The following is a 26999-nucleotide window of genomic DNA, read 5'->3' as shown; positions in this document are numbered from 1 at the left end:
TCCCCCAGCCCAGCCCCCTCACACACAGACACACAAACACCTTCATCAAGGACAACTATACTGCCAGAAAATGTAAAAAATAATTATTTTTTCCCCACAGGCTTGGATCTGCTGGATCACTGCAAACGATGTGAAAACTAGCAACAAAGTAGTACTAGGCTGTGCTGAACAGCTACCAGGAATTGTTTATATTTTCTCCTTCAACCTCCCACCAGTCAATGTTTTCAAAACAGCGGAATGCTGGTCAGGAAATTACAATGAGAAGAAAGGACAAAAGTAGGTATACCTGCTCAATACAAGTGGTCTTTGTCCAAGACTCTATGCAAACTTGTCCTTCCATAAACAATCCCTGAAAGGCAAAAAGCCTATTAACTGCAACTAAATAGCAATCAAGTGAAAGCTCCAACCTTTATTCAGTTAATGGCGAGGAGTCTCACGGATGCCCACCAGAAGCAATGCAAACAAGCAAGCCAACTAGTGTGAGCAGCATGAGTACATTTATAAGACTGAAATACAGTTGTATGCATTTCACGCATCTCTCCCTATATGTTTGAAATCTAGGGTTGACAACAGCCTCTTCCTCACTACAGGCAAGTTTTATCAGTGTCAAATAATAAAAAGGCTATCGGATCTCAAGGAAAACAGAGATGTAGGAGAAGAAAAGGGGGAGGGAGGGAGAAATGTCACTCTTCCCCCCTCCCCCCCCCCCCCGACACACAGATGCTGCCAGTAACGCTAGAACGGAATACTGTGGGGCAAGAAGAAGAAAGTGGGTATTTTTACATAGAATACATCCATAGTAATAAGGCAAATCAAACACTTCTGATGCACCAAATGTCATAAACGGCTTTGCTCCTGCCATCAGGCCTCCTAGAGTTAGAAATGTATCACTAATTCTGCAGGGATTGTTCTGTACATCTCCAATTATAAGACTATGATTATAACCAAGTAATCATTCTCAGACTGCTAGGAAATAGGATCATTGCATCACACGTTATTTTAATTGGAAGTAATTTCTTTGAATATAATTTTCTAGAAAGCACAACTTGCCACTTACAAGAAAGGATTAAGTTACAATGTCGTGGGGGGAAGGGGGGATGGAATGTCAATGCTCTTCAGGCTTAAAATCTTAAATAATTAAAACCAAAACCAGAATTCTAGTCTACTACAGATTTATCAAATATTTAATACAAAAAACCCTTACACAAGCCACTATCACAACTGAGCTTAAGAGACATTTCCTTCTTCCAAGCATGTGGCTTAATCTGTTCCCAGGATGCATTTCTTTACTCTGTGATTTTTGTTTAAAGAGAACTGATCTGTGGATGTACGTTAGCTAAATTATTGTCCTTTTTGAACACTACTTTTGAGGATGGGCAGGAGGGGTGCTAACCTCCTCTCCCTCTGCATGTTCAGTGCCTCTTATCACAGACATAAGAGGATACCTTTCTATGTTATGTCCTTTAATCCCTTTGGTGCCTAAGAACAGTCCTTGGACAGCACACTGCCTTTGTGTGGCACGTTTTCACTCTATAAAATAATCACCCTGCTCTTTTAAACAATCCCAGCACTGAGACTGTGGCACAGAAAGGGTTGACTTCAGCAGAGCAGGACAAACATGGATCTATGTCCGAGGGCAAAATGAATGTCTCCCTTGGATTTGCACTAGCAATCCAAACACTCAAAAGGGTAAAGTTGGACATGTGCTGTAATTTAAACGCTTCCCAGGAATTTAACCATTTCCAGATAGTTATAAATATTTCAGCCATCACTGCTACAGTCATGCCCAAGTCAATGGAGAGAAGGAAGCGATTCCCAGCTATTTAAGAACCCATTTTATTATTGAGTTTGCCATACAGAAGCAATTAACAATGATTAGAAACTTTTGTCTACTTATTGCATTAAACAGGTCAGTATCAAATCCTTTCAGAAGGACTGCCTTTCAGATCTGCCCATTTACCTAGACTTTCAGCTAAGTATTTTCTGCTGCTAGGAAACACACAGACCGATATATATAGCTGGTTGCTTTTCTTAACTCCCAAACCTAAACATTATCATTTCATCCTTCTTTTAGCTCGTGGGCGCACGTGTGCACACACACGCCTTTCTAAACCATTTGCTTATGGAATCAATGTGGATCTTCCACAAATGAACCAGATGGCATTCTCACAAAAACTCCTCTGATACCTAAACCTCCTAATACCTAAAGAACAGTCTTGGCTCAATCCCCCATCACCTCCTTCAGATGAGGAAGGAAGGAAGGAAGGAAGGAAGGGAGAGATCTCTTTAAAAAAAAAAAAAAAAAAAAACCTGCATCTTCAATGAAAACCAAGCAAAGTGAATATCTCAGCCAAAACTGTAGGCACCCAAATTTGAGTGTTTGGGTCATTTTATTTTATCTGCCATTTAGAGGGACAATTAGCAAGACTTGGTAGAATAAAAATATAGGAATAATTTCTACATGTATGGTTGGAGATTAAATGTACATAAAGGTACCATCACTGGTTGCCCTGCTGCTCTATTCTATCCAGGGTGGATAAAAATCAATGATTAAAAAAAAAAAAAAAAAAAAAAAAAAACGGACTTTTTTGATCTTTTCGATAAAATTGCATCCAGCAATCATCCCTCCATAATGCCAACGATAATAAATTTCACAGCTAAGGGTGAACCATTCAAGAAATAGGTTTGCTGATGATGTTTTAAAGAAAGTCACACCAGTGAACTGGTGGAAGTCACTTAAGCACTTGGATTCAGAGACTCTTGAAGTGATAATCTCACTTTTAACAGCAGTAGCTTCTTCTACAGGTGTAGAAAGAATATTTTCTTCCTTTGGACTAATGCATTCCAATTTGAGAAATTGTTTGGGACCTGAAAAAGCAGGAAAGCTTGTTGTTCTTTTCCAGATTATGAACAAACAGGAAAATGAAGGTGAAGACGACTAAGTTAACTGCAGAAGCCAATATGTTAAGTTTCTCGTGTTGACCTGGCTGACGCAGTCCATTTAATTTTTGTTTTTCTTTAAAAAAATTTCATTTAACTATTTTAGTTAAACAATTTGAACAAAAACAAACCTGATTTTAAAAAAACTTGAATGTTTAACTAAATTCAAAAATGCATATGTTTTGTTTTGTTAAAATATTATATGTTTGCTGTTGAAAAAAATCCAGAATACATAACGTTGTTGTTTTAGTTAAATAAAACAATTTAAATGTCTGTCTGGTGATGTTCTCCTCCTAATACAGGATGACAAGAAAATCCTCCAAATATTAATGATTAACCTGTTGAATTGGAGATAGTTCACCTCCCAATGACTTCATAAATATCTGCTTCAATTATCTTTGATAAATGAAATAAACAGTCATTCATTTTCTGATATAGCTGTCAAACTAATCTGAAAAGTGTTCAAAATAAATCACTAATAATGTATAGTGTGTACCTTCTAAAAATGAAACCGACATCTATCTCTGAGTTGTGAAGAATCATAGAATATCAGGGTTGGAAGGGACCTCAGGAGATCATCTAGTCCAACAGGCTGCTCAAAGCAGGACCAACCCCCAGACAATTTTTTACCCCAGTTCCCTAAATGGCCGCCTCAAGGATTGAACTCACAACCCTGGGTTTAGCAGGCCAATGCTCAAACCACTGAGCTATCCCTCCTTAATATGTATTAAGGTTGTAACAACCAACAAGAATGCACTTTTATGTAAAAATCCATGATTAAATCGAGTCTTGCTGACTAGTGATTTAAATCAAATCCACCCTGATGCTATCCCCAGTGCTTGTTTTCCAGTGCACCATTACGTGAGCCAAAGTACTTGCCTGGGGCTATTAAGAGAAAATTTGGGTAGATGACTAACTGTGCTTCACCTGGGTAGGTAAAGAATGCAAGCTGGTAAATGTGGCTGCATATGATTTCCTGTACCTTAAACACCCACCCGCTTCCTGCTGAGTGAAGAAACATCAGATATAAGATAATAAGGTATGAGTCAAAACATAAGGGCATGTAACCTCAAGATGCATTTTAAAATTCTTCCCAAGGAGTGCAAGACCCTTGCATTTGCGTGGAGGACTTCTAATCAACAAAGAAAACAATGACTAAGTGGCAGATTCAAAGGACAGTGCCATAACATTTTAGGTTTCCTTCACCAAATGATATTGTTTTAATTATAATGAATTTGATGAACTACTACACCTACTCCCTAAGTCCCTGATCTTGCAAGCTTATCTACAGTCACATGGGTCCCACCCACACAGATCAGCTTGTTCACAGGACTGGGGCCTAAAATTGTAGTAAAGCCAGAACCTTGGAAAAAGCCAGGTTTGGTCTACACTTACACTGGCATATCTATGTAGGTCAAGAGGGTGCTCCCTCCCTTCCCCCACAACTAACAGCACAGCTCTGTTGACAGAACCCTCAGTGTAGATGGCAACTATGCAAACAGAAAAGTGCTCCTGGCAGCAGAGTTAACATCTTTTGGGGAGGTGGTGTTCTGTATATTCTCTCTGAAGCATCTGGCATCAGCCATTGTCAGCAGACAGGATACTGGGCCTGATGGACCATGTCTGACCTAGTATGGCCAGTCTAGTGTTCTTAACTATATTGTGGGAGAAAGGAATGTTTGCTATCAGGACTGGAGAAATTATACGTTAGATGACATTTATTTTGAATTTGGGCATGGCAGAGTGGGGATGACTGTCAAATATATGCTAGAGAGGATTGTTTCCAATATTTACAGCTTTGACTTTTTAAAAAAAAAAAAGTAAATTTTGCCTGTAAAATAGCTGTGGCATTTGCTTTTTTTCTGATGGTGTAACTGGCAACCATTCCCTCCACATGGCTGTTCTAAGCCAGGTGATATTAGCAACTTCATTTCCAGAGCCCAGTGCACCACGTTATAAATGCCCATTACAGTAAGCTATGGATGTATGCATGGGTGAGTATAAGACTTCTCCCCCCACCCTCCTCTCCTTTATGCACACACAAATGAGTAGTGACTTCACGTATGCTAAATAACCATTCTTACAATATAACTTCTTTAAAAGTTGTGGTCTGTGGAAATACTATGGAGGGACAATGTGAGGATGGATCATTTTTGTGGTTCTATTATGCCAGGTCCACACTACAGAACTTATGCTGGAGTAGCCCCCTACTGTGGGAACAGCATGTGCCAACAGAAGGAATAATTCTGGTGGTGTAGTAACAAGGCAATTATTGCATGATCCAACCCCTGTCATTCAGAGGTGTAGGGATAACAAGAGCACAGGCTTGCGTCCCTGCCCATCTTCGCTGATAGCCGTTGATGGACCTTTGCTCCATGAACTTAACTAATTCTTTTTTCAACCTACTTATACTTTCTGCCTTCACCCTTGGCAGCAAGTTCCACAAGTTGACTATGCATTGTGTGAAGAAGTACTTCCTTTTGATTGTTTTAAATCTGCTGCCTATTAAATTGGATGACCCCTGGTTCTTGTGTTATGTGAAGAGGTAAATAACACTACACTGTTCCCTTTCTCCACATCATTCATGATTTTATAGACATCTATCATATCCCCCCTTACTCATCTCTTTTCCAAGCTGAACAGTCCCAGTATTTCTAAATCCCTCCTGATCTGGAAGCTGTTCCATACCCCTAATTATTGCTGCACTTTTCTATATTTTTTTCCCTAATTCTAATATATTTTTTCTGAGATGGGGTGACCAGAACTGCATGAAGCATTCAAGCTGTTGGCATGCCATGGATTTATATAGTGGCATGATGACATTTTCTGTCTTATTTTCTATCCCTTTCCTTATGGTTTCTAGCATTGGTAGCTTTTTTGATTGCCACTGTACATGGAACAGATGTTTTCAGGAACTATACATGACGACGCCAAGATCTCTTTCTTGAGTGGCAACAACTAATTTAGACACCAAGATTTTGTATGTATAGCAGGAATTGTGTTTTCTGATGTATATTACTTTGCATTTAACAATAGTGAATTTCATCTGCAATTTTCTTTACCAGTCACAGAGATTTGTGAGACCCCTTTGCAACTCTTAACAGTCTGCTTTGGACTTTACTTTATTAAGTAATTTTGTATTCTCTGCAAACTTTACCATCTCACTGTTTACTCTTTTTCCAGATCATTTATGAATACATTGAACAGCACTGTTCACAGTACAGATCTTTGGGGGATCCTGCTATCTACCTTACTACACTGTGAAAACTGACCATTTATTCCTACCCTTTGTTTCCTATCTTATAAGTAGTTACTGATCCATGAAAGGACCTTCCCTCTTATCCCCCATGACCCTTACTTTCCTTAAGAGCCTTTGGTGAGGCACCTTGTCAAAGGCTTTCTGAAAGTCCAAGTTCACTATAGCCACTGGATCACCCTTGTCCACACATTTGTTGACAGGCCCCAAAGAATACTAATAGACTGGTGAGGCATGATTTCCCTTTACAAAAAAACAAGCTGCCTCTTCCCCAACATATCATGTTCATCTATATGTCTGGTTGAAACTATAGTAAAGAATAGAATTATCAATTTGCCTGATACTGAAGTTAGACTTACTGGCCTGTAATTGTCAGGATCACCTCTGGAGCCTTTTTTGAAAATTGGAGTTACATTAGCTACCAGTCATCTGGTACAGAGGCTCAGAAGCAATAGGTTACATACCACGGTTAGTAGTTCTGCAATTTCATATTTGAGTTCCTTCAGATCCTTGAGTTCCTCTGGTCCCGTTTACCTATTATTGTTTATCAACTTGTTCCAAAACCTCCTCTACTGACATCTCAATCTGGGACAGTTCTCAGATGTGGCACCTAAAAAGTGTGGCTCAGATGTGGGAATCTCCCTCACATCCTCTGCAGTGAAGAAGAATGCAAATAATTAATTTAGCTTCTTCAAATGGCCTTGTCTTCCCTGAGTGCTCCTTTAGCAGCTTGATTGTTCAGTGGCCTCACTGACTATTTTGCATGCTTCCTGCTTCTGATGTACTTAAAACAAAGTTGCTGGTAGTTTTTGTCTCTTTTGCTAGTTGCTCTTCAAATTCTTTTTTGGCCTGCCTAATTATACTTTTTACACTTGACTTGCCAGACGTTATGTTCCTTTCTATTTTCCTCGGTAGGATTTGACTTTCAATTTTTAAATACCTTTTTGTCTCTAACCACTTCTCTTACTCTGTTTTTTAGTCATGCTGGCATTTGGGAGGTAGCAGGAGTATACATATAGTTTGAGCCTTTATTGTGGTATTTTTAAAAAGTCTCCGTGCAGCTTGCAAGAATTTCACTCTTGTGAGTGTTCCTTTTAGTTTCCATTCAACGAGCCTCCTCATTTTTCTGTAGCTCCCCTTTTTAAAAGTTAAATCCTACCGTGATGGGTTTCTGTGGTATTCCACCCCCCTTCATCTCTCCTACCCCCCACATGGATGTTAAATTTAATTACAGATGCCCCCCAGGTTACACAAACCCGACATACGCAAATCCGCACTTACGGAAAAAGTTCTGTAAGCTAGAAATAGGAGTTGGGGTTTTTTTTGTTTGTTTTTGCGTAATGGTTGGGTATACGTTTCCGACTTACGCAAAATTTGAGTTACGCAAGGCGTTCCAGAACGGAATGCTTTCGTAAGTCGGGGAGCGTCTGTACATTATGATTGCTATTACTGAAAGTTCAGCTGTATTCACCTCTTGGACCAGATCCTGTGCCCCACTTAGGACTAAATCAAGAATTGCCTCTCCCCTTGTGGGTTCCAGGACCAGCTGCTCCAAGAAGCAGTCATTAATGGTATCTAGAAATGTTATCTCTGCATCCCATCCTAAGGTGACATGTACCAGTCAATATGGGGATAGTTGAAATCCCCCATTATTATTGGGTTTTCTGTTTCTGTAGCCTCTCTAATTGCCCAGTGATTTCACAATCAACATCTTGGTCAGGTGATTGGTAGTAGATTCCCACTGCTATACTCTTCCTATTCAAACATGAATTTCTGTCCATAGAGATTCTATGGTATTGTTTGATTCATTTCAGATTTTTACCATATATTTGACTCTATGCTTTCTCTCACTTATAGTGCCACTCCCCAACCAGCACGACCTACTCTGTCATTCCTATATATTTTATACCCTGGTATTACCGTGTCCCATAGATTATCATTGTTCCAACAAGTATCTATGATGCCTGTTATATCAACATCCTCATTTAATACCAGGCACTCAAGCTCATCCATCCTAGTATTTAGACATCTTGAATTTCTGTACAAGCACTTATAAAATTTGTCAATATTTAGCTGTCTGCCTTCATGTGATGGAACTGAATAGGACTCTTTTTCGTTACAGCTTTTAACTGCTTAAAAAGAGATTCTAAACAAACATTTGCACCAGAATCAATAGTGAAATGTCCCAATGCTTTTTCTGAAACTCACTGCTAGAGTAGTCATGACTGAGAATGTTTTGAAAAGTGTAAAGATTAGAAAATGAATGTTTTTCTAAAATTTATTCCTAATATTTGTAACGAAACTTCCCTCCAGGCACGCATTTTCAAGACCATGCAGAGAAGTAGCATGAGCCTGAAACAGCCAACTGATTTGCAGAAGCAGATCTTAAGACTTGAAGGGGCAAGTTGAAGATAACAGCAAGGCCCTGTTTACAGACTTGGGAACAAAGCTTTCAAAAAGCCAAGAAGATAAACCTTTCCCAAGCATTTATCCACAAGTTGTTTAAGACTTTCCCTCCCACCCGCTCTGAATGTGCCAACACTGGCGTCAAGTAGCCTTGGATAAAGTGGTCAGTCTACTTGTTAATTCAAAGGAAAGCTGTATTTATACAGTGGTTGCAAACAGTGCAGAATGGAGCAAGCTATCCCTTCACACAGCTAGGCTGCACCCAGACTTAAAATTCAGAGTACACCTCTACCCTGATATAACGTGGTTTCGCCTATAACGCGATAAGATTTTTTTTGGCTCCTGAGGACCGCGTTCTATCGGGTAAGGAAGGCTCCTTGTCCCCTGACCGCCCTGAGACCCTCTGCCCCTTTCCAACCCCTTGGTCTCGGCCCCCTTAACACACCACTCAGAGCAGCGTGTCGGAGTTGTCCCTAGAGGAGTGCGGGGCCCGGGACAAATCAGCCTCCCCGCTAGTCTCGTCACCGTCCGCCCAGAACTCCTACCTGCCCAGCTACCGCTCGCCTCCTCACCCCACCTACCCGCCCGTCTGCCCGCCTCCCCGCTAGTCTCCTCACCGTCTGTCTGTTGCACCACCTCCCCATGTTCACCCGACTGCCGCTCTCCTGCTCACTGTCTTCCCACCCACCCACCTGCCTCCTCACCCACCTCCTGCCTGCTGCTCACCACCCCATTCACCTCCTCACCCTGCTTGCCCACCCGCCTCCCACCCTTAACACACCACTCAGAGCAGCATGTCGGAGCCAGACATGCTGACGCGCTGATCCGCCCCCCAGAGCGCTGCTTTACCACGTTATATCCGAATTAGTGTTATATCTGGGGTAGAGGTGTAACATATTAAGTCCTGAAGTCAATGGGAGTTGCACCTACTTACACCAAGGAGAAACTTGGACCAAAGAGCAAGGTCTCTGTCATGCATCCACATCTAACTTTTCACAAAATACTATGTTGCGACTATGTTCCTACCTTTCTCACCACAAGTCAGAGGATTAGTTTATCTTATGAAAGAATGAAGTCACTGAATAAGTCAGTCCCCCAGCTTCAAAAACAAGCAGACACTAGCCCCAACACTTTATTTCAAGATTGAAGGGAGTTTGTTTTGTTTTATTAAATTTATATATTATTTTGAACACTAAGTTACTGGGGGGAGGGGTTGAAGAGAAGGAAAGAAGTTAAAAACTATGCAAAAAAAATTAAAAAAGAGTAAATAATGTCACATGAAAAACCCTTAGTCACACAGGAGTTAGTGAGAGAAGAGATTTCCACATTTTACTACTGTTGGTAGTTTTGTATTTGGGTTCCAGCAAAGGAGAACTCTCCCCACCTCTGATGAGTGTCACAGCCTCAGGGGGTTTGTCTAGTCCAGGGTTTAAGATGTGAGGTTAGCACTTTAAGGCATAGTGCCTAAGGCCCTGTCTGGATGAGGTTTCTAAAACAAGGTTAGTTACCCTATGCTATTGTTAAACACTGGAACAAATTGCCTAGGGAGGTTGTGGAATCTCCATCTCTGGAGATATTTAAGAGTAGGTTAGATAAATGTCTATCAGGGATGGTCTAGACAGTATTTGGTCCTGCCATGCGGGCAGGGGACTGGACTCGATGACCTCTCGAGGTCCCTTCCAGTCCTAGAATCTATGAAAACCTCAAATCTGAAGTCCAAGTCTAAGACAGGCTTTGGGAGACAGATTCTTTATGAACTCCCTCTGCATACTGCCCCTACACAGCAATCACTCCATATGGCAGAGGTCCCCACACTGTGGGGGCACGCCCGGAGTAATGTTCAGGTGGCCCCCCATGGGAAAGTGAACAGGGAGTGCCACCCAGCCCTACTCCACCCCAGCCCTACTCCAGCCCCGCCCACAGCTGTGGCCCCAGCTCCTGGTCCCGCCACAGCCTTGGCCCCTGGCTGCAGCTCTGTTCCCAGCCCGGTCCCCCTCCCTGCCCCAGCCCTGCCCCCCAGCTGTGTCCCCAGCCTCAGCCTCTTACCCCGTCCGCATCTCCACCCCCCAGAAGCCATGGCCCCACTCCTGGCCCCAGCTCCAAGGGGGGGCACAGACAGGAGTAAGAGGGGGCGTGACACTGAAAAGTTTGGGGACCATTGCCGTATGGCAATATGCTTCTATATAGAGAGAGGTCTAATAAAATCATGACTGGGGTGGACAAGGTGAATAAGGAAGTGTTATTTACCCCTTCACATAACACAAGAACCAGGGGTCACCCTATAACATTAACAGGCAGCAGGTTTAAAACAAATGTAAGGAAGTATTTCTTCATACAACGCACAGTCAACCTGTGGAACTTATTGCCGGAAGATGCTGGGAAGACCGAAAGTATAACTGGGATCAAAAAAGATTCAGATAAGTTCATGGAGGATAGGTCCATCGATGGCTACTAGTCAAGATGGTCAGGGACGCCATCTCATGCTCTGGGTGTCCCTAAGCCTCTGATTGCCAGAAGCTGGTACTGAATGACAGGGGATGGATCACTTGATAAATCACCCGATTCTGTTCATTCCCTCTGAAGCATTTTGGCACTGGCCATTGTCAGAAGACAGGATACTGGGCTAGATGGACCATTGCCCTGACCCTGTATGGCCATTCGTATGTTCTTAAATCACCGCAGCTTCAAGAGATGGAGAAGATTCTTTCACTCCCCAAAAGAAAAATAGTCCTGGGTTTTCGCTAGAAGCAGAAGAATATCCATCTGCCACATCCCCCCTCACTCCAGTGAGGAAAGGGGGCAGAAGAAAGGTCAACCCCTCCCCCCCCCCCCCCCAGAAAAGGTAATGCAGGAGAAGAACTGTTACCACCTCCTCTACCCCCCAAAAATGGACCCTGGGAAAGATCTGAAGAGGATGTAAAAACAAGAAGGGGAGAGAAATTAATGTACAGAAATAAGAACCTTTATACAGGTAGAATTGCATCTATACTTGGGGTTGCACCAATGTAACCATATCTGTTTTCAAACATACACAGTTAAATTGGTACAAAAACTGCACAGACATAGCCAAGCCCTGAGAAGGTACTGTAAGGAGAAGAAGTAAGATTGAGAGAAAGAGGGAACGAGGAGACGTTTAATCCAGGGAAGAGAAGAAAAATGTAGCAAATAGTGCACAGATGAGAGAGAGAAAAGGGGATGTGGGGGAGACATCTGAAGAAAGGGACAATTAGATATGACATTTTCCTTAGAGAGAAGATGAAAGAAAGTAAAAAACAGAAATATTGGAGAGAGGCAAAGACCTGGGAGACATTATATGTTAAATGGTGGTATGAGAAATATATATTTTATATGAAGTTTTATGTGAAAGCCCGGCCTTCAACGAAAATGCGCTAACTCCTTCTCCATAGTTCACACAGGAGCCAGATCTTCATCTGATGTAATTCATAATAATTCCTTTAACTTCAACAGAACTACAAAGAGTAACGCCAGTCGAGGATCTGCCCATATGTTTCCAGGGGGAGGGGAAAAAAATACATTAATAAAATGAACACATACTCACGTGCTGTAATACGAAGGATTCGTTCTATTTCACTATTATGCTGTTGGATTTATTTTTGCATTAAATTAGATTTACATGTATAAATTATACATTCACATAGTCTGCATAAATCTGTTAAAGATATAATTTCCATCGCTCAACAAAGCAAGAGAGGCAACTTCATTCAAAAACATTCAGACCATGAAACTAGATATTTGCTAAAGGAGTAGTTCATTTCATACTCTCCCCACAGGACTCTTGTTGACATATTGCAAAATTCCTACTGAAGTGAGGTGGTTTAACTCAGTGGTTCTCAACTTATTTTCATTTGTCAACCCCTACAAAATTTCAAATGGAAGTGCGGACTCCTTTGGAAATCTATCGTCTCTGAAGAGAGTTGAATTCTGTTCAGTCAGTTTTCAGTCTAAGTCTTTCGCAAACCCCTTACACATGGACCACAGATGCCAGGTTGAAAACCACTGGTTTAAATGATAGGGTGCTCTGTTCTGATTCAGATGCAAGTCACTAGTAAATTTAGTGTGCTCTCTCCAACATCCTTCATAGCAGCCCAGAGTCATTCATAAAAGAATTCAACACACTAAAGTACATATATCAAGCACGCTTCTAAAGAAACCCATGACTGAACAGCCATTCACACAGAATCCTCTCTCATTTACACAGAAAGAATGGTGTCTCAAGGTCAGATTCTAAACAAGGCTCTATGGGAAGAAGTTTGTACTGTTGCTGGCTACACAGTGCTTAGTCTGTAGAAGAAGGAAAACCAAAAAACAGTCTTCTTTGGCTGACCAGCTATAAAAAGCTTTGACTAGGTAAAATATTTACCAAAACCAGTCTAGTAATTTCCACGATTAGCTGTTAACATAATACATTTGGTAACTGGAATGCAGTTAATGGAACCTGAATAAAAAAGTTCTTTGAAGGAAATTTAAAGCCATTTCTTCAGCTAACCTTGATCAAATGGCAAGTTTTAGGGTGGTTCTAGGAGGAAAATGGCTTTCTAGAGGGCTCCATGATTCTTGCATCTCGGATTCCAGTTCAAATGTGCTCAGTTTACAGGTAAAAAGATTTGTTTTTTCCCCCTAATTGCCAGCGCTGCCAGCTCAGCCTGAGTTTTATTATTGTTGTTTCTGAGGGTTTTGTTTTTTTTTAAATCACTTCTTGTGCATAATCACAAGTTATAAAGGCTCTGTGGGCCAAATCATGCCTTCATCATTAACATCTGTACAACCCAATGGCTTCAAAAGGTTTGCACAGGTGTAATACATTTGAATTTAGTGAACACTTTTGATGATGACAAACAAAGAGGAATAGAATCCAGCTCATACTCTCTCAGCTGTGTTGACTCTGCAGACTTAACGGGAGAGGGAAAAAAAAGTAGTAAAATATCATTTTAGTCACTACGGCTAATAGACCAGACTCAGTAGATCTGTCACCTCCAGATCCATTTTGAGAGAGGTGGTGCCATTTTTAAAGTCAGTTTTCTGACTAGAACTGCACTTTAAGTATCTGTGCAGTTACAACCTCTTTCATTGAACTGGTCTTCTCTTACCCAAGTCAAACAGTAAGACTATAACCCACTTAATTGTGCTAGTGTACGACTGCATTCTCCAACAAGTCAAGGAGCTTCCCACACAGGTGCTTCTAACACAATTCTATACAATGTGTCCAAATGAATACACCTTGCCCTAGCAAAACAAAGTAACAAACACTGAGAGCATTTGCAACCTTCTGCTTCCTTCTGACCCTCCCTTCTGCAATTCAAAAAAATTTAAAAAGCCACAGATGGGAACCATAAAATGCTACTCCCTGCATAAGTTTCCCCTTATAGCTATAAAATAAGTATTTTGAGAAACACAACAGCAGAGGAGGCACTCCAAGGGCATGGCTACGCTTGCAGATGTAGAGCGCTTTGAGTTAAGCCTTCGTAGAGCGCAGTAGGGAAAGCGCTGTTGTCTGTCCACACTGCCAGCTGCCAGCACACTGGTGTGGCTACATTAGCAGCTCTTGCAACGGCCACAGAGAGCAGTGCATTGTGGTAGCTATCCCAGCATGCAAGTGGCTGCAACGTGCTTTTCAAATGGGGGGGGTGGAGCGTGTTGTATGTATGTGGGGGGAGAGAGAGTGGGTTTTTGTGGGGCTGAGAGCATGTCAGCATGCTGTCTTGTAAGTTCAAACAACAGCAGACGTTGTTCTACTCGCCGAGGTGGAGTACCAGCAGCACTCTAGCCGTGGAGTCAGAGCGCTCTACGTGTTTTGCCAGTGTGGACGGGTAGTGAGCTAGTGCACCCGGGGCTCCTTTAATGCGTTCTAACTCGCAAGTGTAGCCAAGCCCTAAGACAACAATCAGAATACCTTCCTTGGAGCAGGGAGGAACAGGCACCTTGATCTGTAACTGAAATTCCTGTCGTCTAGGAAGAGTCAGTGCGCTACTCCGGCTTGCACAGGAGCTGCCATTACATTCCATTAGATAGACGGCACCTCCACAACTTGATAACTTTAACCAGAAAGAAGTTTTGTCAATAACTAACATACTATTGTTTCTATTATGAAAACAGGGCACTCTTCCATTACCTCACAGGAAATCTAAGCAAAGGTAGCTTTACTCACAGATACTGATTTACTGACTTTCTGCCTTAAGCCACTTGATTTGAAAACCATCAAGCCAGTGACATAAAACAATTATCTCATTCACAAGAGCTCTTTGAACCTAAATATAAATCCAATTAGGTTAATATTAAAAGTTTTATTCCCTACCACATAATATACTCAAAAAGATCAAGACATTCTTTCCCACCCCCCTTTTTAAACATTCGAGCAATTTAGCAACCCCAATTTATTTTAAATGACTGGAAATATTTTCCTCCATATTCACTTGTCATCACGCTAGAGTTTAACCCATAGAATGCACACACAATGCTTAGGAAGTTGTACATTTCAGTCTCGGCAGTCTCTAAAGATTAAGAAGATTTTTACTCTTTTTGGGGGGTGGGAGAAAGCATATGTGCCTTTTCCATCACTTGTATTATATAAGGTTTTCATTAATTTGTTATTCAAAGCATTCAAGGGATCTGTAATAGATGACGGGGGGAAGCTGTACAGTAGCTATTAATAGACTGCCATTCTTTCCTCCCCCACAAGACTACACCAGAAACACATGGGAAGGTGGCAATTTAAACAAGAATAATGGAAACATGCCAGCTCTGCTTGGTGTAATTTAAAGAACCTACATACTGTATTTGTGCAAATGCACAAACGTTTCTCTGAATTTCTGTGTGCATATGATATATAAAATATGACACTTTTTTAAATGCCATTGCTTAAATAAAGCAAGGATTTTTACAGTAGAGGCTTCCCTACAGCTCTTGACACACTCCTTTGTGTCTACATCTTGTGATACAGGACCATTAACTGAATCCTCCATAATATCTAGGTACAATTGGTAAGTTAAGCACATAGCAGCAACAAAAAAAAAAAAAAAAAATCCAGAAATACTTGCATTTTTGGTTTAACATGCACAATTAATTTAATGCATTCTTAAACTTTTTTTTTTTTTTAAGCCACCAATATCTCACACAATAAAATTCCCTTAAGCAATACTGGCCTGAACTGCACAGGTATACCAAATTTTAGAAGTCTCAATAAGCTATTAATCCATGGTAAGTAAGAGGCAAGAGAAACTATCCAAGATCTTTTTTAAACCACTCTATCTAAAAAATGGTTTAGTCAATTACTGTGGAGAAGAAGAGAGAAATACAGTTGCATCTGGGCAGTTAGATTCAGCACTGGCTTTAGATCAGTGGTGGGCAACCTGCGGCCCGTCAGGGTAATCCACTGGGGGGCCACCAGACAGCTTGTTTACATTGGCATGGCCACACACAGCTCCCAGTGGCCGCAGTTCAATGTTCCCGGCCAATGGGAGCTGCGGGAAGCTGCACAGTTTGACTTTGGGCTAAAGGAAAGTATGCACTAACAGAGCTGACAATCAAAAGCCAGTTTTTGGGGGGAGGGGGGGAGGGAGAAGGGGTAGAAGGGTACCAAGCAAGCAGAGAAACTTATCTTTGATGAGATAAACAGATTTGATGTCAGGTATTTATTCTCAACCCATCTATTTTGGTCATGTTGAATTTAGGTATTCCTATAGCTCTGTTCTAAAAAAAGTAAATAAATAAATAAATAAATATGGCCTCTGTACAAGCACAATTTCTCAAGGAGAAAAAGATTCAAAAAGCTTATCGCTGTGGACATAAGAGTGGAGGTAAACAACATGCCTGTTTTTAAACCAAGAGCTCATCTCAGCCAGATTCCTGAGAAGTTCTACAAAAATAAAACCATCTATATTTAAATACCAAGTCTTAATATAGGTATGACAACTGAGTAGTGAAGAGATGATACCGGCTAAAGAAAAGCAAATTCACACAAAATAGGTCACCTTTATAGGACACTTGGATCAGGGGACCTTCCATTTCACTAATAGTTATTCTATTTGCAAGTACAGACTTCCTCACTTTTAAATTATGAAGATGTGTGTTCATTCCTAGTACATCTTCTACTCCTTGATAAAGGACATAATGAAGGCAGGAGAAAGGAATTAAGTGCATGGTTTAGTGTTTTTCTAAGTGCACTTTCAAAAATGTAACGTAAACCCAGTTAAGAAAAAGTTGCAAAATAATGAGTGAGCATGTCTGTGTGCAGAGCTCACTCTACAACCCATTTTCAATACATCAGCCCACTGCGAAGAAACTAATAATACACAGCACTATCCATTTTCTGGAGAAGCACTAAAAAAAATGCAATTAAGGCTTCCACTCTGTAGATACACCCCCCCTTTTTTTTTATTCAGACACCACGGCATCAACTCTCTAGAGGGGTACTTTACAATATTACAGCAGTATATATCAGTGATGCTACAGTTATAGGTCTATCAGCATTTCCATTATGCATATAGACTCCTATTTTCAGGACATTCAGCCCCAAATATTCCCTACTGATGCCTTGATGGGCTGATGCAGAGCTGACAAGAGAGGGGGAAAGAGGAGGACAATTGTACGAGGGCCTGAGTTTAAGGGAGCCCACAAAACATTTGTAACTTGGGTGAAATGGGAGGGGGTGGGACTCCAGCAAACAGTGTACCAGAGCCCCAAATTTCTCTCGAGAGGCCTGAACTGATGTTCTTGGCAGGCAGCGTATAAATTTGTTAAACTTTCAGTCAATTTTTATGTTCAAAGAATGCAGAAAAAATACACTTTGGGATACTTTTTTTTTCTGGCCCTGAACAGCTTTTTAAAAGCTTATGTATTTTGCAGATCTTCAGGTTAGAATAAGGTGTACTCTACTAACACTTCTTAATTGGCTAATGTGCCTGGGAAACTTTTTTTTTTAAAGCAACACTGTCAGTTAGTTGGAACCCATAATTTAAGGATTAAGAAAAGTTAAGACACAAATATTTTGAACTCATGATTTTAGTCTGGATTTAAACAAACTTTTAAACCACTGGTGTTCTAGACGTTTGTACTCCCCCAAATATTAAGGAGAAAGTGAAACATACTCTAAAAATTCAACTTTTAATGTCCAAATCAAAATGCAAAACAATCCCAAATTGCACCAATTGTGATTTAGCAGCTTTGGCACACCCGAGATGTTAGCAAAACACATGGCTGTTACAACAGGATTCTTTAAACTGATGGCATTCTTTTCCATATCGGGGAGGAGATATGTCCCCTCTGTCTCACCGCGAAGTAGCTGAGCACACAATTAGATCCAACAGCTCCATGTTGTGCATTGGTACAAGGAGTTAAAAGATATTAGCCAATAATTTCCAATCCACATTTAGACACCAAGATAAAAGTGATCTGATTTTTAGACGTGCTGAGTACCCTCAAATTCCTGCAAAGGCAACAGGAGCGGTTAGTGCAGTTAAACAAAAAAACAACCACACACACACACACCAGGCCTGTCACTTTCAGTGGAAGGGAAGGGAAGAGACTTATGACATCAAGTTATCAGTTAATACCCACTTCACATTCAGAGAGTTAATTGTTTTTAATGTTGCAAGTTAACAATGAACATTCAGATTCGGCAGAAGCCAATGCAACTTTGCAAGGAAAAATTCCTACTTGCTGCACGACAGTTGATTTGTCAGGCCTGATTTTGTTTGACCCTTGTTAGAGAGGCATCATCAACTTAAAAATAATAGGTTGTTCATTGAGCAGCATTGAATACGTAGTGTTCTGTATCACAGTTTCCCAATTTGGGGAGGTCTTTCCCACAGCAACAAAGGAGAGAAAAATATTTGTAGAAAATATTAAGAAATGACGGTAAAACCTCATGGTTCATAGAAGGGCTCCTGTGTAGAATCTAAATCTACTTTTAATTCTTTTTTTGAGCAGATTACATTTGAAGTGATGGTGTCCCTTTTAAAACTGGAGTAACTGTTTTTTGAACTAGGGGGAATACCTTGCTCTAAGTGACAATATTTGATTTAAAAAAAAAAAAAAAAAAAAAACACACAATAAAAATCTTAAGTAGAGTTAGGAGTTGCCTCCCAGTCCACTTTCCATTGACTCCAATGTGAATTGAATTGGGACCAAAACTAACGCTGTAGGTAATGGTCTACTGGGATTTCTGACCACATCAACCCATATCGTGCAAGTGAATATCACACTCTTGGATGTCAACATCTTTCAGAGCAAAAGTGGAAGTGAGAAATGATCTTGTTAGAGCTGGGGTTTAGAGGCAGAAATGTAAAGAAGAAAACCCCTAATTACTTTCTAGGATGGCAGATCTTAGAATAGAGGCCACGTCTACAGTCACTGCAACTGTGCCGCTGTAGCATAATAGCATAGACGTGTCCTACATCAACGGTTTAGTTACTCCATCTCTGGAGTTACTGTCGATCTAATTACGTCATCTCTCCAAGAGATGGCGCAGTAGCTAGATCAAAGGAAGAATGCAGCTAGGTCACCAGAAGAATCTACACTAGGAGTGAGGTCAACCTAACTACAGTGCTCAGGACACAAAATTTTTCACAGCTCTGAGCTACGTAGCTAGGTCTATCTAATTTTTAAGTGTAGACCAGGCCAGAGTTGAGCACCTAGAATTGCTATTCAAACTACAAACTTCACTTAAACTTCATTCGTAGGGGGAAAAAATACTAGACTGCAAGAGAGAAAAGTCAACCACACTTTGAGTTCAAGATTTACACTAAACCAACAAAAGCAAGATGGTATAAAATGCTGGTCACTTCTTCTAATGCAGGATACACAAGAGGGGTCCAGGAAAAGGACATCTACATGAGGACCTCCTTCTGGAGATTCCCCTACATTACCCCATTGGGGAGCAGGACTTTCCTCACCACAGCTGCAGAGGGCAGCCCACTGTCCTGAAGTATCCCCTGTTTCTGCACTGATGGCACCCCTCTGCTCCCTGGCAGCAATCCTCCCTAGGGAGAAGGCTCCACAAAGAATAATACAGCCTCCTCCCACTCAGGCCCCCAGACTGGTGGAGGGACTTCTCTGGACCCTGTGAAAAAGGGAGAACAATGCTGTGAAGAAGAGTGAGCACCCCTTCTGCATGAACAAAGGATCTCCTCCCTATACAAGTCTGAGGGCACAATCCTCCCCAGAGTTAAGAAAACAAGCACAACCGAGTGAGTTGGGTGCTGAGGAGAGGTCTCCCAGCAACAGCTGTTTACGTAATAAAAATAGATATAGTACAAAAAACAAGCCGAACGGTCAGAGAAAAGGCTTAATCAAACTTCTCCTGACCTCAGTCAGAATCTTTCCACTGACTTAAGGGGATTTAGACCAAGCTATTAATACTGTATTTCATTCCTTCCATTACAGTAGCACCTACAGGCCTCACACAGGATCAGGGCCCCATTGCGCTTGACACTGTACAAACTATGGTAAGAGACAGTACAGTCCCTGCCCTAAGCACTTGCAATCTGACATAAGAAAAGATACAAAAAAGCAGGTTTGACAGACAGACAGATGAATGGGGGAGGGAGGAGGAGAGTAACAGTAAGAGGACCATGTGGTTACCCACAATTAGCAGGTTGCATTTTTTTAATAAAAATAAATATCAGTAATCCCCACTGGCCACCTGCCTCGCCTTTGTATATTTAATTAAAATAATTTGGGGGGGGGGGGAGCAGGATGATCAAAAAGTTCAGTGAGCTTTCTTTTGAAAATGAACTGAGAATACGTTTACCTCTAGGAACAAGAATACCAGTTTTCTGCGTCAGAACTATGATTTTGGCATCCCTCCTTCCTCTCGAGAAAACCACCACTACACAATTGAATTCCCCCAGAAAATAGGAGCTAAAAGGAGGACAGCTCATCCTTAAATAAGCTGGTCTGGGCCAGTTCCCGAAACCAAGTGACCTCATTGATACTGAATACAGTTTGTCTTTACAGCCATAAGACTGGAATTGTATTCACATTTAACAACATCATTAGAATTCACAATGTTGTCTGTTTACTAGGGGGAGAACAAAAAAAATAATCAATTGGCTATTAGTTAGGAATACCAAGCACAGAAAAAAAATGAAGCCACCTTTTAAAATAAACTGCATTAAGATAAAATAGAGTACCCTTAATGAAGGGAAAATCTCTCTCTTATATTTAAATTTATTTTCAAATCACCATTTAAATGATCATATCTTACATCATGTCCTTTTAGGAGCCAGAAGTTAGACAATATGAATCATTTACATTCAGTTTTGGAAGGCTGTGTCAGAAATCAACAAAAGAAGCCTTCACTATGAATTAACTCTCACAAGATTCTTAGAAAGCAACACTAGCATGAGTTAAGGGTAATTAGAAGTTTCATCCCTAATTTTGAGCTTCCTGGCACTTTCCTTTTATGCCTCAAACCTACTATGGACACTTTTCCCCCCCCAATCATTACAGATATATGAGGTCTCAAAATATAACACAAGAAGAAAAGATGCAACACCACATGAACAAAAGCTTTAAAATGTTGATATCTTAGTTATCTTTTTAAAAAGTACAAGAGAAAAATCACCATATGGTACTATACCGTAATCTCAAATTAAAGTTACTTTACAGAATATGCATCTATAATGAATTTAAGAAGATCTGAAATCAATAAATTTCTTAAAGGGTTATTGAATATCTATAATTTACATAGCCCCCTTTTTGTACATTTTATCAAATGAAGAAAAAATGATTTGCTACGAGATTTAAATATTATCTAAAATGAAACTTGATGAACATTTTCATTTTGGGTGAACAAAGTTACCCTTTAATGTAAGGTTTACATTACATTACATAGATTGTGGCGTGGAAAAACTATAGAAGTGCAAAACTGCTCCAGCAATATTTGCAAATGATCCCAAAAATTCTAAACACATGTTGCCCAATCAATGACTGTAAATTCCAGTTACACTTAAGTGCTCTGATAAAGTTTGACTGAGTCAAGGACCCGAGGTCACCCTATATGAAGACTTCATTGTTCCAAAAGATAGCCCCAAACCAACCATGATAACACCATTTTCCTGCTAAATTCCATGCCATTCAGATAATTCCCCGGGAGTGCACTATAGTAGTTAAATAGGCGGTATACACCTGGGTAACAAATTAAATAATTCTAAAAACTACTTTTGTCTATTCTTTGTTTACAAAAGGAATTGAAGGCTACACAATATAAACAAGGCAAAACACAGGGTAAATTTTTTCAACAATCCATCAAACCACTGAAACTCCTTTTTCTGCAAGAAGGAAATATATGCTTGTGGGCAAGTCTGTACATGCCATTTATCTCAAGATCAGTTGATATCAACCTGTTGAAGAGAAACTCCTCTCAAAATTATAATAAGAATTCTTTGCTCTCTAAAACTTTTATTCTTTTTAACAGTTCTCTACATCCATAGTGATTCAGAGGTTAACTTCACTCACTGTATCTCACAAACTTTAACCCTTTTCTTCCTAAACCAGAACAAATACAACTCAGAAGAGCATAATTCAGGGATTTGTTGTTATTCTTTTCATATTTCTGAGCCAATCTACACAGGAACAAACAAGCTGGATTGAAGTTCATATCATGAGGAAAGAAAAGTCATCTGCTGAGAGACTGTTAGCTACAATCTTTTAGACTCTGGGACAAATACCAATAAATTAATTATCCACCCTCTACTGAACATACAATAACCAAAGAATTTCCATCTCAGTCACATACAGCCCAGGGAATGTCATGCAGTTTTTTTCCTGATTCACCATTGCATCACATGCTCTTCTTAAAGTGCAAAGCAAGTCTCCCCAGGGAACTGTAGAGGCATAAGCAAAGCTATGGAGGAAAGAAGAAAAAAGGGGAAGCTACTGATTCCAATGGGAGCAGCTGGGTGCTCAGCATTCCTTAAAATCATGCCACTTAGGCCCCAATCCCACAAGGAGTTCTATGCTGGCAGGCCCTTGTGACTACACAAAGCTCCAGCAAAATCCATGTGGCTCCACGTGGGTGAAGGCTCTGACCACATGCTGCTCACTGCAGGTCTAGAGCTTTATTTAGGCACCTACATAGTGATTTAGGAGCCTAATTTTAGGTGTCCTTTTTTTCTTACATGCAGGGAAACATTTTCAAAGAGCTCTGCTGGGGTTGGGAAGGGAAGAGACGAATATTCACTATATTCAACAGGTGAATGAAGATCCCCGGAAAGACAAATGACCATCAATATAAACATTGATGTATAGAAGCCAGACAAAGAGACAACAAAATGCACTGCCGTATAGAAGCCAGACAACCATATCCCTATAGTCTGGGTGGCATCTCAGTGATGCCAACACACAAACAAGGAAATACATCAAACTAGCCATGTTTGAAAACTTCTAACCATTGTTTGTCAAAAAGAAATAAAATTTTCTGCATCTAAGGCATATGTTACAAACATTTGCAGTTAAAAAGTAAAAACGATAAGAATACTTGATCACCACATCACAAGGATGGGGCTGAGGGAAACAGGGGCACACACGGTTCAGTTAATCACTTATTTCCCCAAGAAGTCAAATTTATTTGTAAAAAAAAAAATCAAGTTCTCATCTTTGGATGACACGGGATTCTGCGCCCCCCCGCAAAAAAACCCACAAAAGTAGAGTTGGAGGAAAATTAAATATTGCTTTACGGCCCAATGTTGCGTTTCCCTTCACACCCAAAACTCAACTGGGCAAGAAACTCAGAATCACACCCATGGTTATAAAAAAAAACCTTATGACATGTTCGTGCTTTGGGCAAGTGTGGTGTGGTTACGTTAGTACATACAGGTACACCACTTACCAAGCTGATGTCAGAGGGGTTTCTTTCTATAACAAATCAGCACTTAAATAACTTCTGAACTGCAGTACCCAATCAGCTTTTCTCAAAATATTTACTGGGGGAAGGGAGAGATATTCTATCACTTTCTAATACAGAAAAAAAAAAAAAAAAAGCTACTATGCATATTGAAACCAGAGCTCAGATAGACAAATGTCTGTTAGCTTGTGTGTTATCAGTCAGAGTAAAGTGATTGCCACTTAAACGTAGCATGATTTTCTATCGTTTCAAATTTGTTCAGCTTAGTTTTTAAAATAGGTTGCTCTAAGTACTTAACCAAAATGAAATGTACATCTCCTATTGTCAGAGAGTTAACCCAACAAGGAATGCACTAATTAATTCAAAAGTATTATCAGGTAAGTCAGCTAACAATGTACCAACTGCAATAATTAATAGGGGAGTTTAAAGTCATACACACACCCTTTTTCTTTTAAGGAGGGCTCAGATGATGCAAACTTTGTAGGCACAAAGATTACAGAAAAGTAATTATTAAATGGGTTAGCCTGAGGGAGGTGTCAAAGGTCAGGCTCTAATCAATCTTCCTATCTTACTCAGACCTGTTGAGCTATATGGTTTTCCACCTTTTGCAAACAGAAACAGTCAAATTACTTCATTTTTACTTTTAAAATTTGACTTGTATAGCGAGGAGAGGCATGCTATTTCTCCATCATCCAAGAGGGATGAAGTTCACCCTCTTAAAACAAACCTAAATGTTTGCCGAAGACATACCAAAATGGCTTATTTAGAGACATGTAATGGTAGTTTGATAGTGGTAACTTCTCTTCCTAATAAAAGAAAACCATGTTCTGTTATAGCCAATTACTCCCTCACCCCCCCATTCCCTTACATCTGTACATAATAATTATTGACTTCTTCAAACCTTAACCTCTTTAATAACTGCATGGTTGCTCACTATTAATCATACTGGTAACTGCTACTCCTTGCAAAGTCATGCAATCTCAGATTTGCTTGTTCCACTTACTGAACACTGTATAAAAGTACACTGTTTTCACACCCACATGGGCAGTCTCTTATTTCTCACTATCCTCCTTTGCTTTTTTTTTTTTTTTAAATCATACACTTGTCAAACAGGTTATTCTAGGAATTCTGATTTTACCATCTTCAGACAAATAATCTGTCCAGCTATGGTTGCCCCCTATCACTCATACCCTGTATATTGTGCATAACAGAGTAGCATATGATGCAGCACCACTTAGCCTAGAATTTGCATCTTAAGCATTTTGAAAGGTTTTCAGCAAAGAACATTGGTCACAATTTTAAGTAAGGTCGATGCTTTGTTTAAAGTAAACACAAAAGCACTACCTACCATTAAAACATATTTGATTTTTCAATTAGCACACACATCTACTTATATGGACCCCCGTAACCACAGTACCTTGGAGTGATCTTTTGTTTTGTTCTTTATCTTATAAAATAAATCAGGAAGATCTTAGACCCTGTCAGGATAGGTAACTCTGAGAAAGTAATTTATGCCCCTTTTCTAAACACCAGTAGTGTCATCTGGAAAGGTAGATGCCAGTTGGTCACAAACAACAAGAAGAGATTTTTTTTTTAAATTGTGCTTAACTTTTGTATGCAGAATAAGGTGGCCTGCCATCAGATGTGCAGTAAACAAAGCAGGGAAGTAGGTGCTGTGCAAAAAGATAAAGGAGAGAAATTCTGACACAAACCTTATAGACTTGCCCATATGTACCATTACCAACTACTTCCACCAGCTCAAAAATCCCAGCTGGGTCCTACAAAGAAAAAAAAGGGGCGGAGGGGGAGAGAAGTAGGGTTACATTTTGAAAGCACTCGCTAATGGCAGAGAGTCTTGTAAAACGGGGTCTGGAGCTAGAGAGGATGTTGGCTGTGCAGCTGTTGCGCCCTGTTTTTCCATGCACATGCCAATACATGCAAACAAAGGAAAGCAGCCCAGGGCTGAACTCTCCCCCCCACCTCAACCACCCCCAAGTAGCTCCCACTCCGGGAGGGGGGCAAGGGAGCAGCCAGACTGGCCAACAAAGTGCTCCTCCTGGGCGGCAGCTGCCCCCAAAGCCGATTGCAAACCCAGCAGCTCCTTCCCACCCCCAGCCCAGCCCAGCGCTCTCTGTGCTCGCAGTAACAAAAGCCCTTCCAGGAGCCAGGCGAGGGGAGCGCTGCCCCCTTTGTGTGCGGAAGAGGGGGGCGGTGGGGGGCAGCCCAACACACTCACCCGCAGGGAGGAAAGGTCGATGTCCACCAGACTTTTTGCAGGAGAATCGTTCGCCATCTTCCCGTCTTTTTTCTTTTTTTTTTTTTCCTTTTTTTTGGGGGGGGGGGGGGATTTAATAATCAAAACCTGGGAATTGCAAGAGCTGCTCTACCGCCTCCTGCCCGCTTCAGCCGGGGTGCACCTCTGCTGCATGGGGCGGCCGGCTGGCCAGGGGGGAAGAGGCAGCTGTGGGCGCTGGTTTGTTTCCCGGCGAGGAGTGGGGTTGGGTGGGTTTTTCCTCCCCGCTCTCCCAGCCTCTCTTCGGCGGGTGCTGCGAGTCGGTGTCGGAAGCGGATTTACACCATGTTGAGGTGGCAGCAGCGGCGGCGGCAGCTCCCAGCCGGTCTCTCCCCTGCACGCCCGGGCACGGGCATTACACACCCAGCGCGAGCCAAACTCCAGCAGCCCCGCTCCGGCATAGGGGGCTCGCAGCCACCCAGCGCGCTAACAATGAGAGAGAGATCCGCGGGTCCCTCCTCTTCCTCTCCGGGGGCTGCTGGGCTCCTGCACCCGGGGCACAAGGCACTGGCAGGGGGGCTCCCGACCTGCAGCGCTGCTGGGCTGAGTTGAGGGAGTGAGACAAAGATAACCCAGGGAGGAGGAGAAAAGGGATACAAAATAGATTGTGGGCAGAGAGAAAACAGCTCCCCCTTTCCTTCTCCGGCAGGAAAAACCAGCGGAAACACACAACACCCCAAAGCACTTCTGGGAAAAAAAATCCTCGCTCCTCTCCCAGCCGCCGTGTGTGTGTCTAAGCGCCGAGCTCAATATATTCAACAGGGGTGTGGCAGAGAACAATAGATAACTAACTCCGGCCTCACTCAGCGCTGCTAAAGTCCCTGCCCTGCCTTAGTGCCCAGGCGATGGCTGGAGACACACATTACACCCACCCCCCACCCCTAGTAACAATACACGCTCCATGCGCGTGTTAGGCACAGAGCTAGATATGGAAACAGTCCAGCATAGTCTAGAGCAAATCCCAAAGGCTAGAGGACGAAGAAGAAAAGCCGAGGAATACACAGTTAAAGGTGAAAGGCTCACGATATTCTGCAGCACTAAGGGACACCTCAGGATTAATCACGGTATTTGCACTTTGAACATGCAAAACACTGTGTAAGTGAGAAGCATTATTATTTGTTATAAGTCATACCTTTTCATCAGTCTAACTCAATATTCTTCAGCATAATGGAAGGATCAAAGAAATTAACCCCTTGAGTGCCACCGGCAGCGCTGATTCAGGGACCACAAAGGTTGGCTGG

The 26999-nt window shown here is 41.3% G+C and overlaps 1 protein-coding gene across 4 annotated transcripts in view; it reads right to left on the bottom strand.

Moving 5' to 3' along the window:
- Nucleotides 1-26453, bottom strand: part of MAP4K4 (mitogen-activated protein kinase kinase kinase kinase 4) — a 240419-nt gene extending 213966 nt beyond the window's left edge. For all 4 annotated transcript variants that reach the window (XM_054009944.1, XM_054009953.1, XM_054009962.1 and 1 more), the window contains exons 1-2: nt 25702-26453; nt 25178-25243 (exon numbers count right to left, since the gene is read on the bottom strand). In XM_054009944.1, the coding sequence (XP_053865919.1) occupies nt 25178-25243; nt 25702-25758 (123 nt within the window). In that variant the 5' untranslated portion in view covers nt 25759-26453. The remainder of the gene's footprint in view (nt 1-25177; nt 25244-25701) is intronic.
- Nucleotides 26454-26999: the final 546 nt, after the last annotated feature.

The sequence above is a fragment of the Malaclemys terrapin genome, chromosome 1 (assembly GCF_027887155.1).
Source record: "Malaclemys terrapin pileata isolate rMalTer1 chromosome 1, rMalTer1.hap1, whole genome shotgun sequence".
Taxonomy (NCBI): Eukaryota; Metazoa; Chordata; order Testudines; family Emydidae; genus Malaclemys; species Malaclemys terrapin.
Note: the sequence above shows the minus strand (reverse complement) of the source record. Positions and strands in the feature narration are given on the sequence as shown.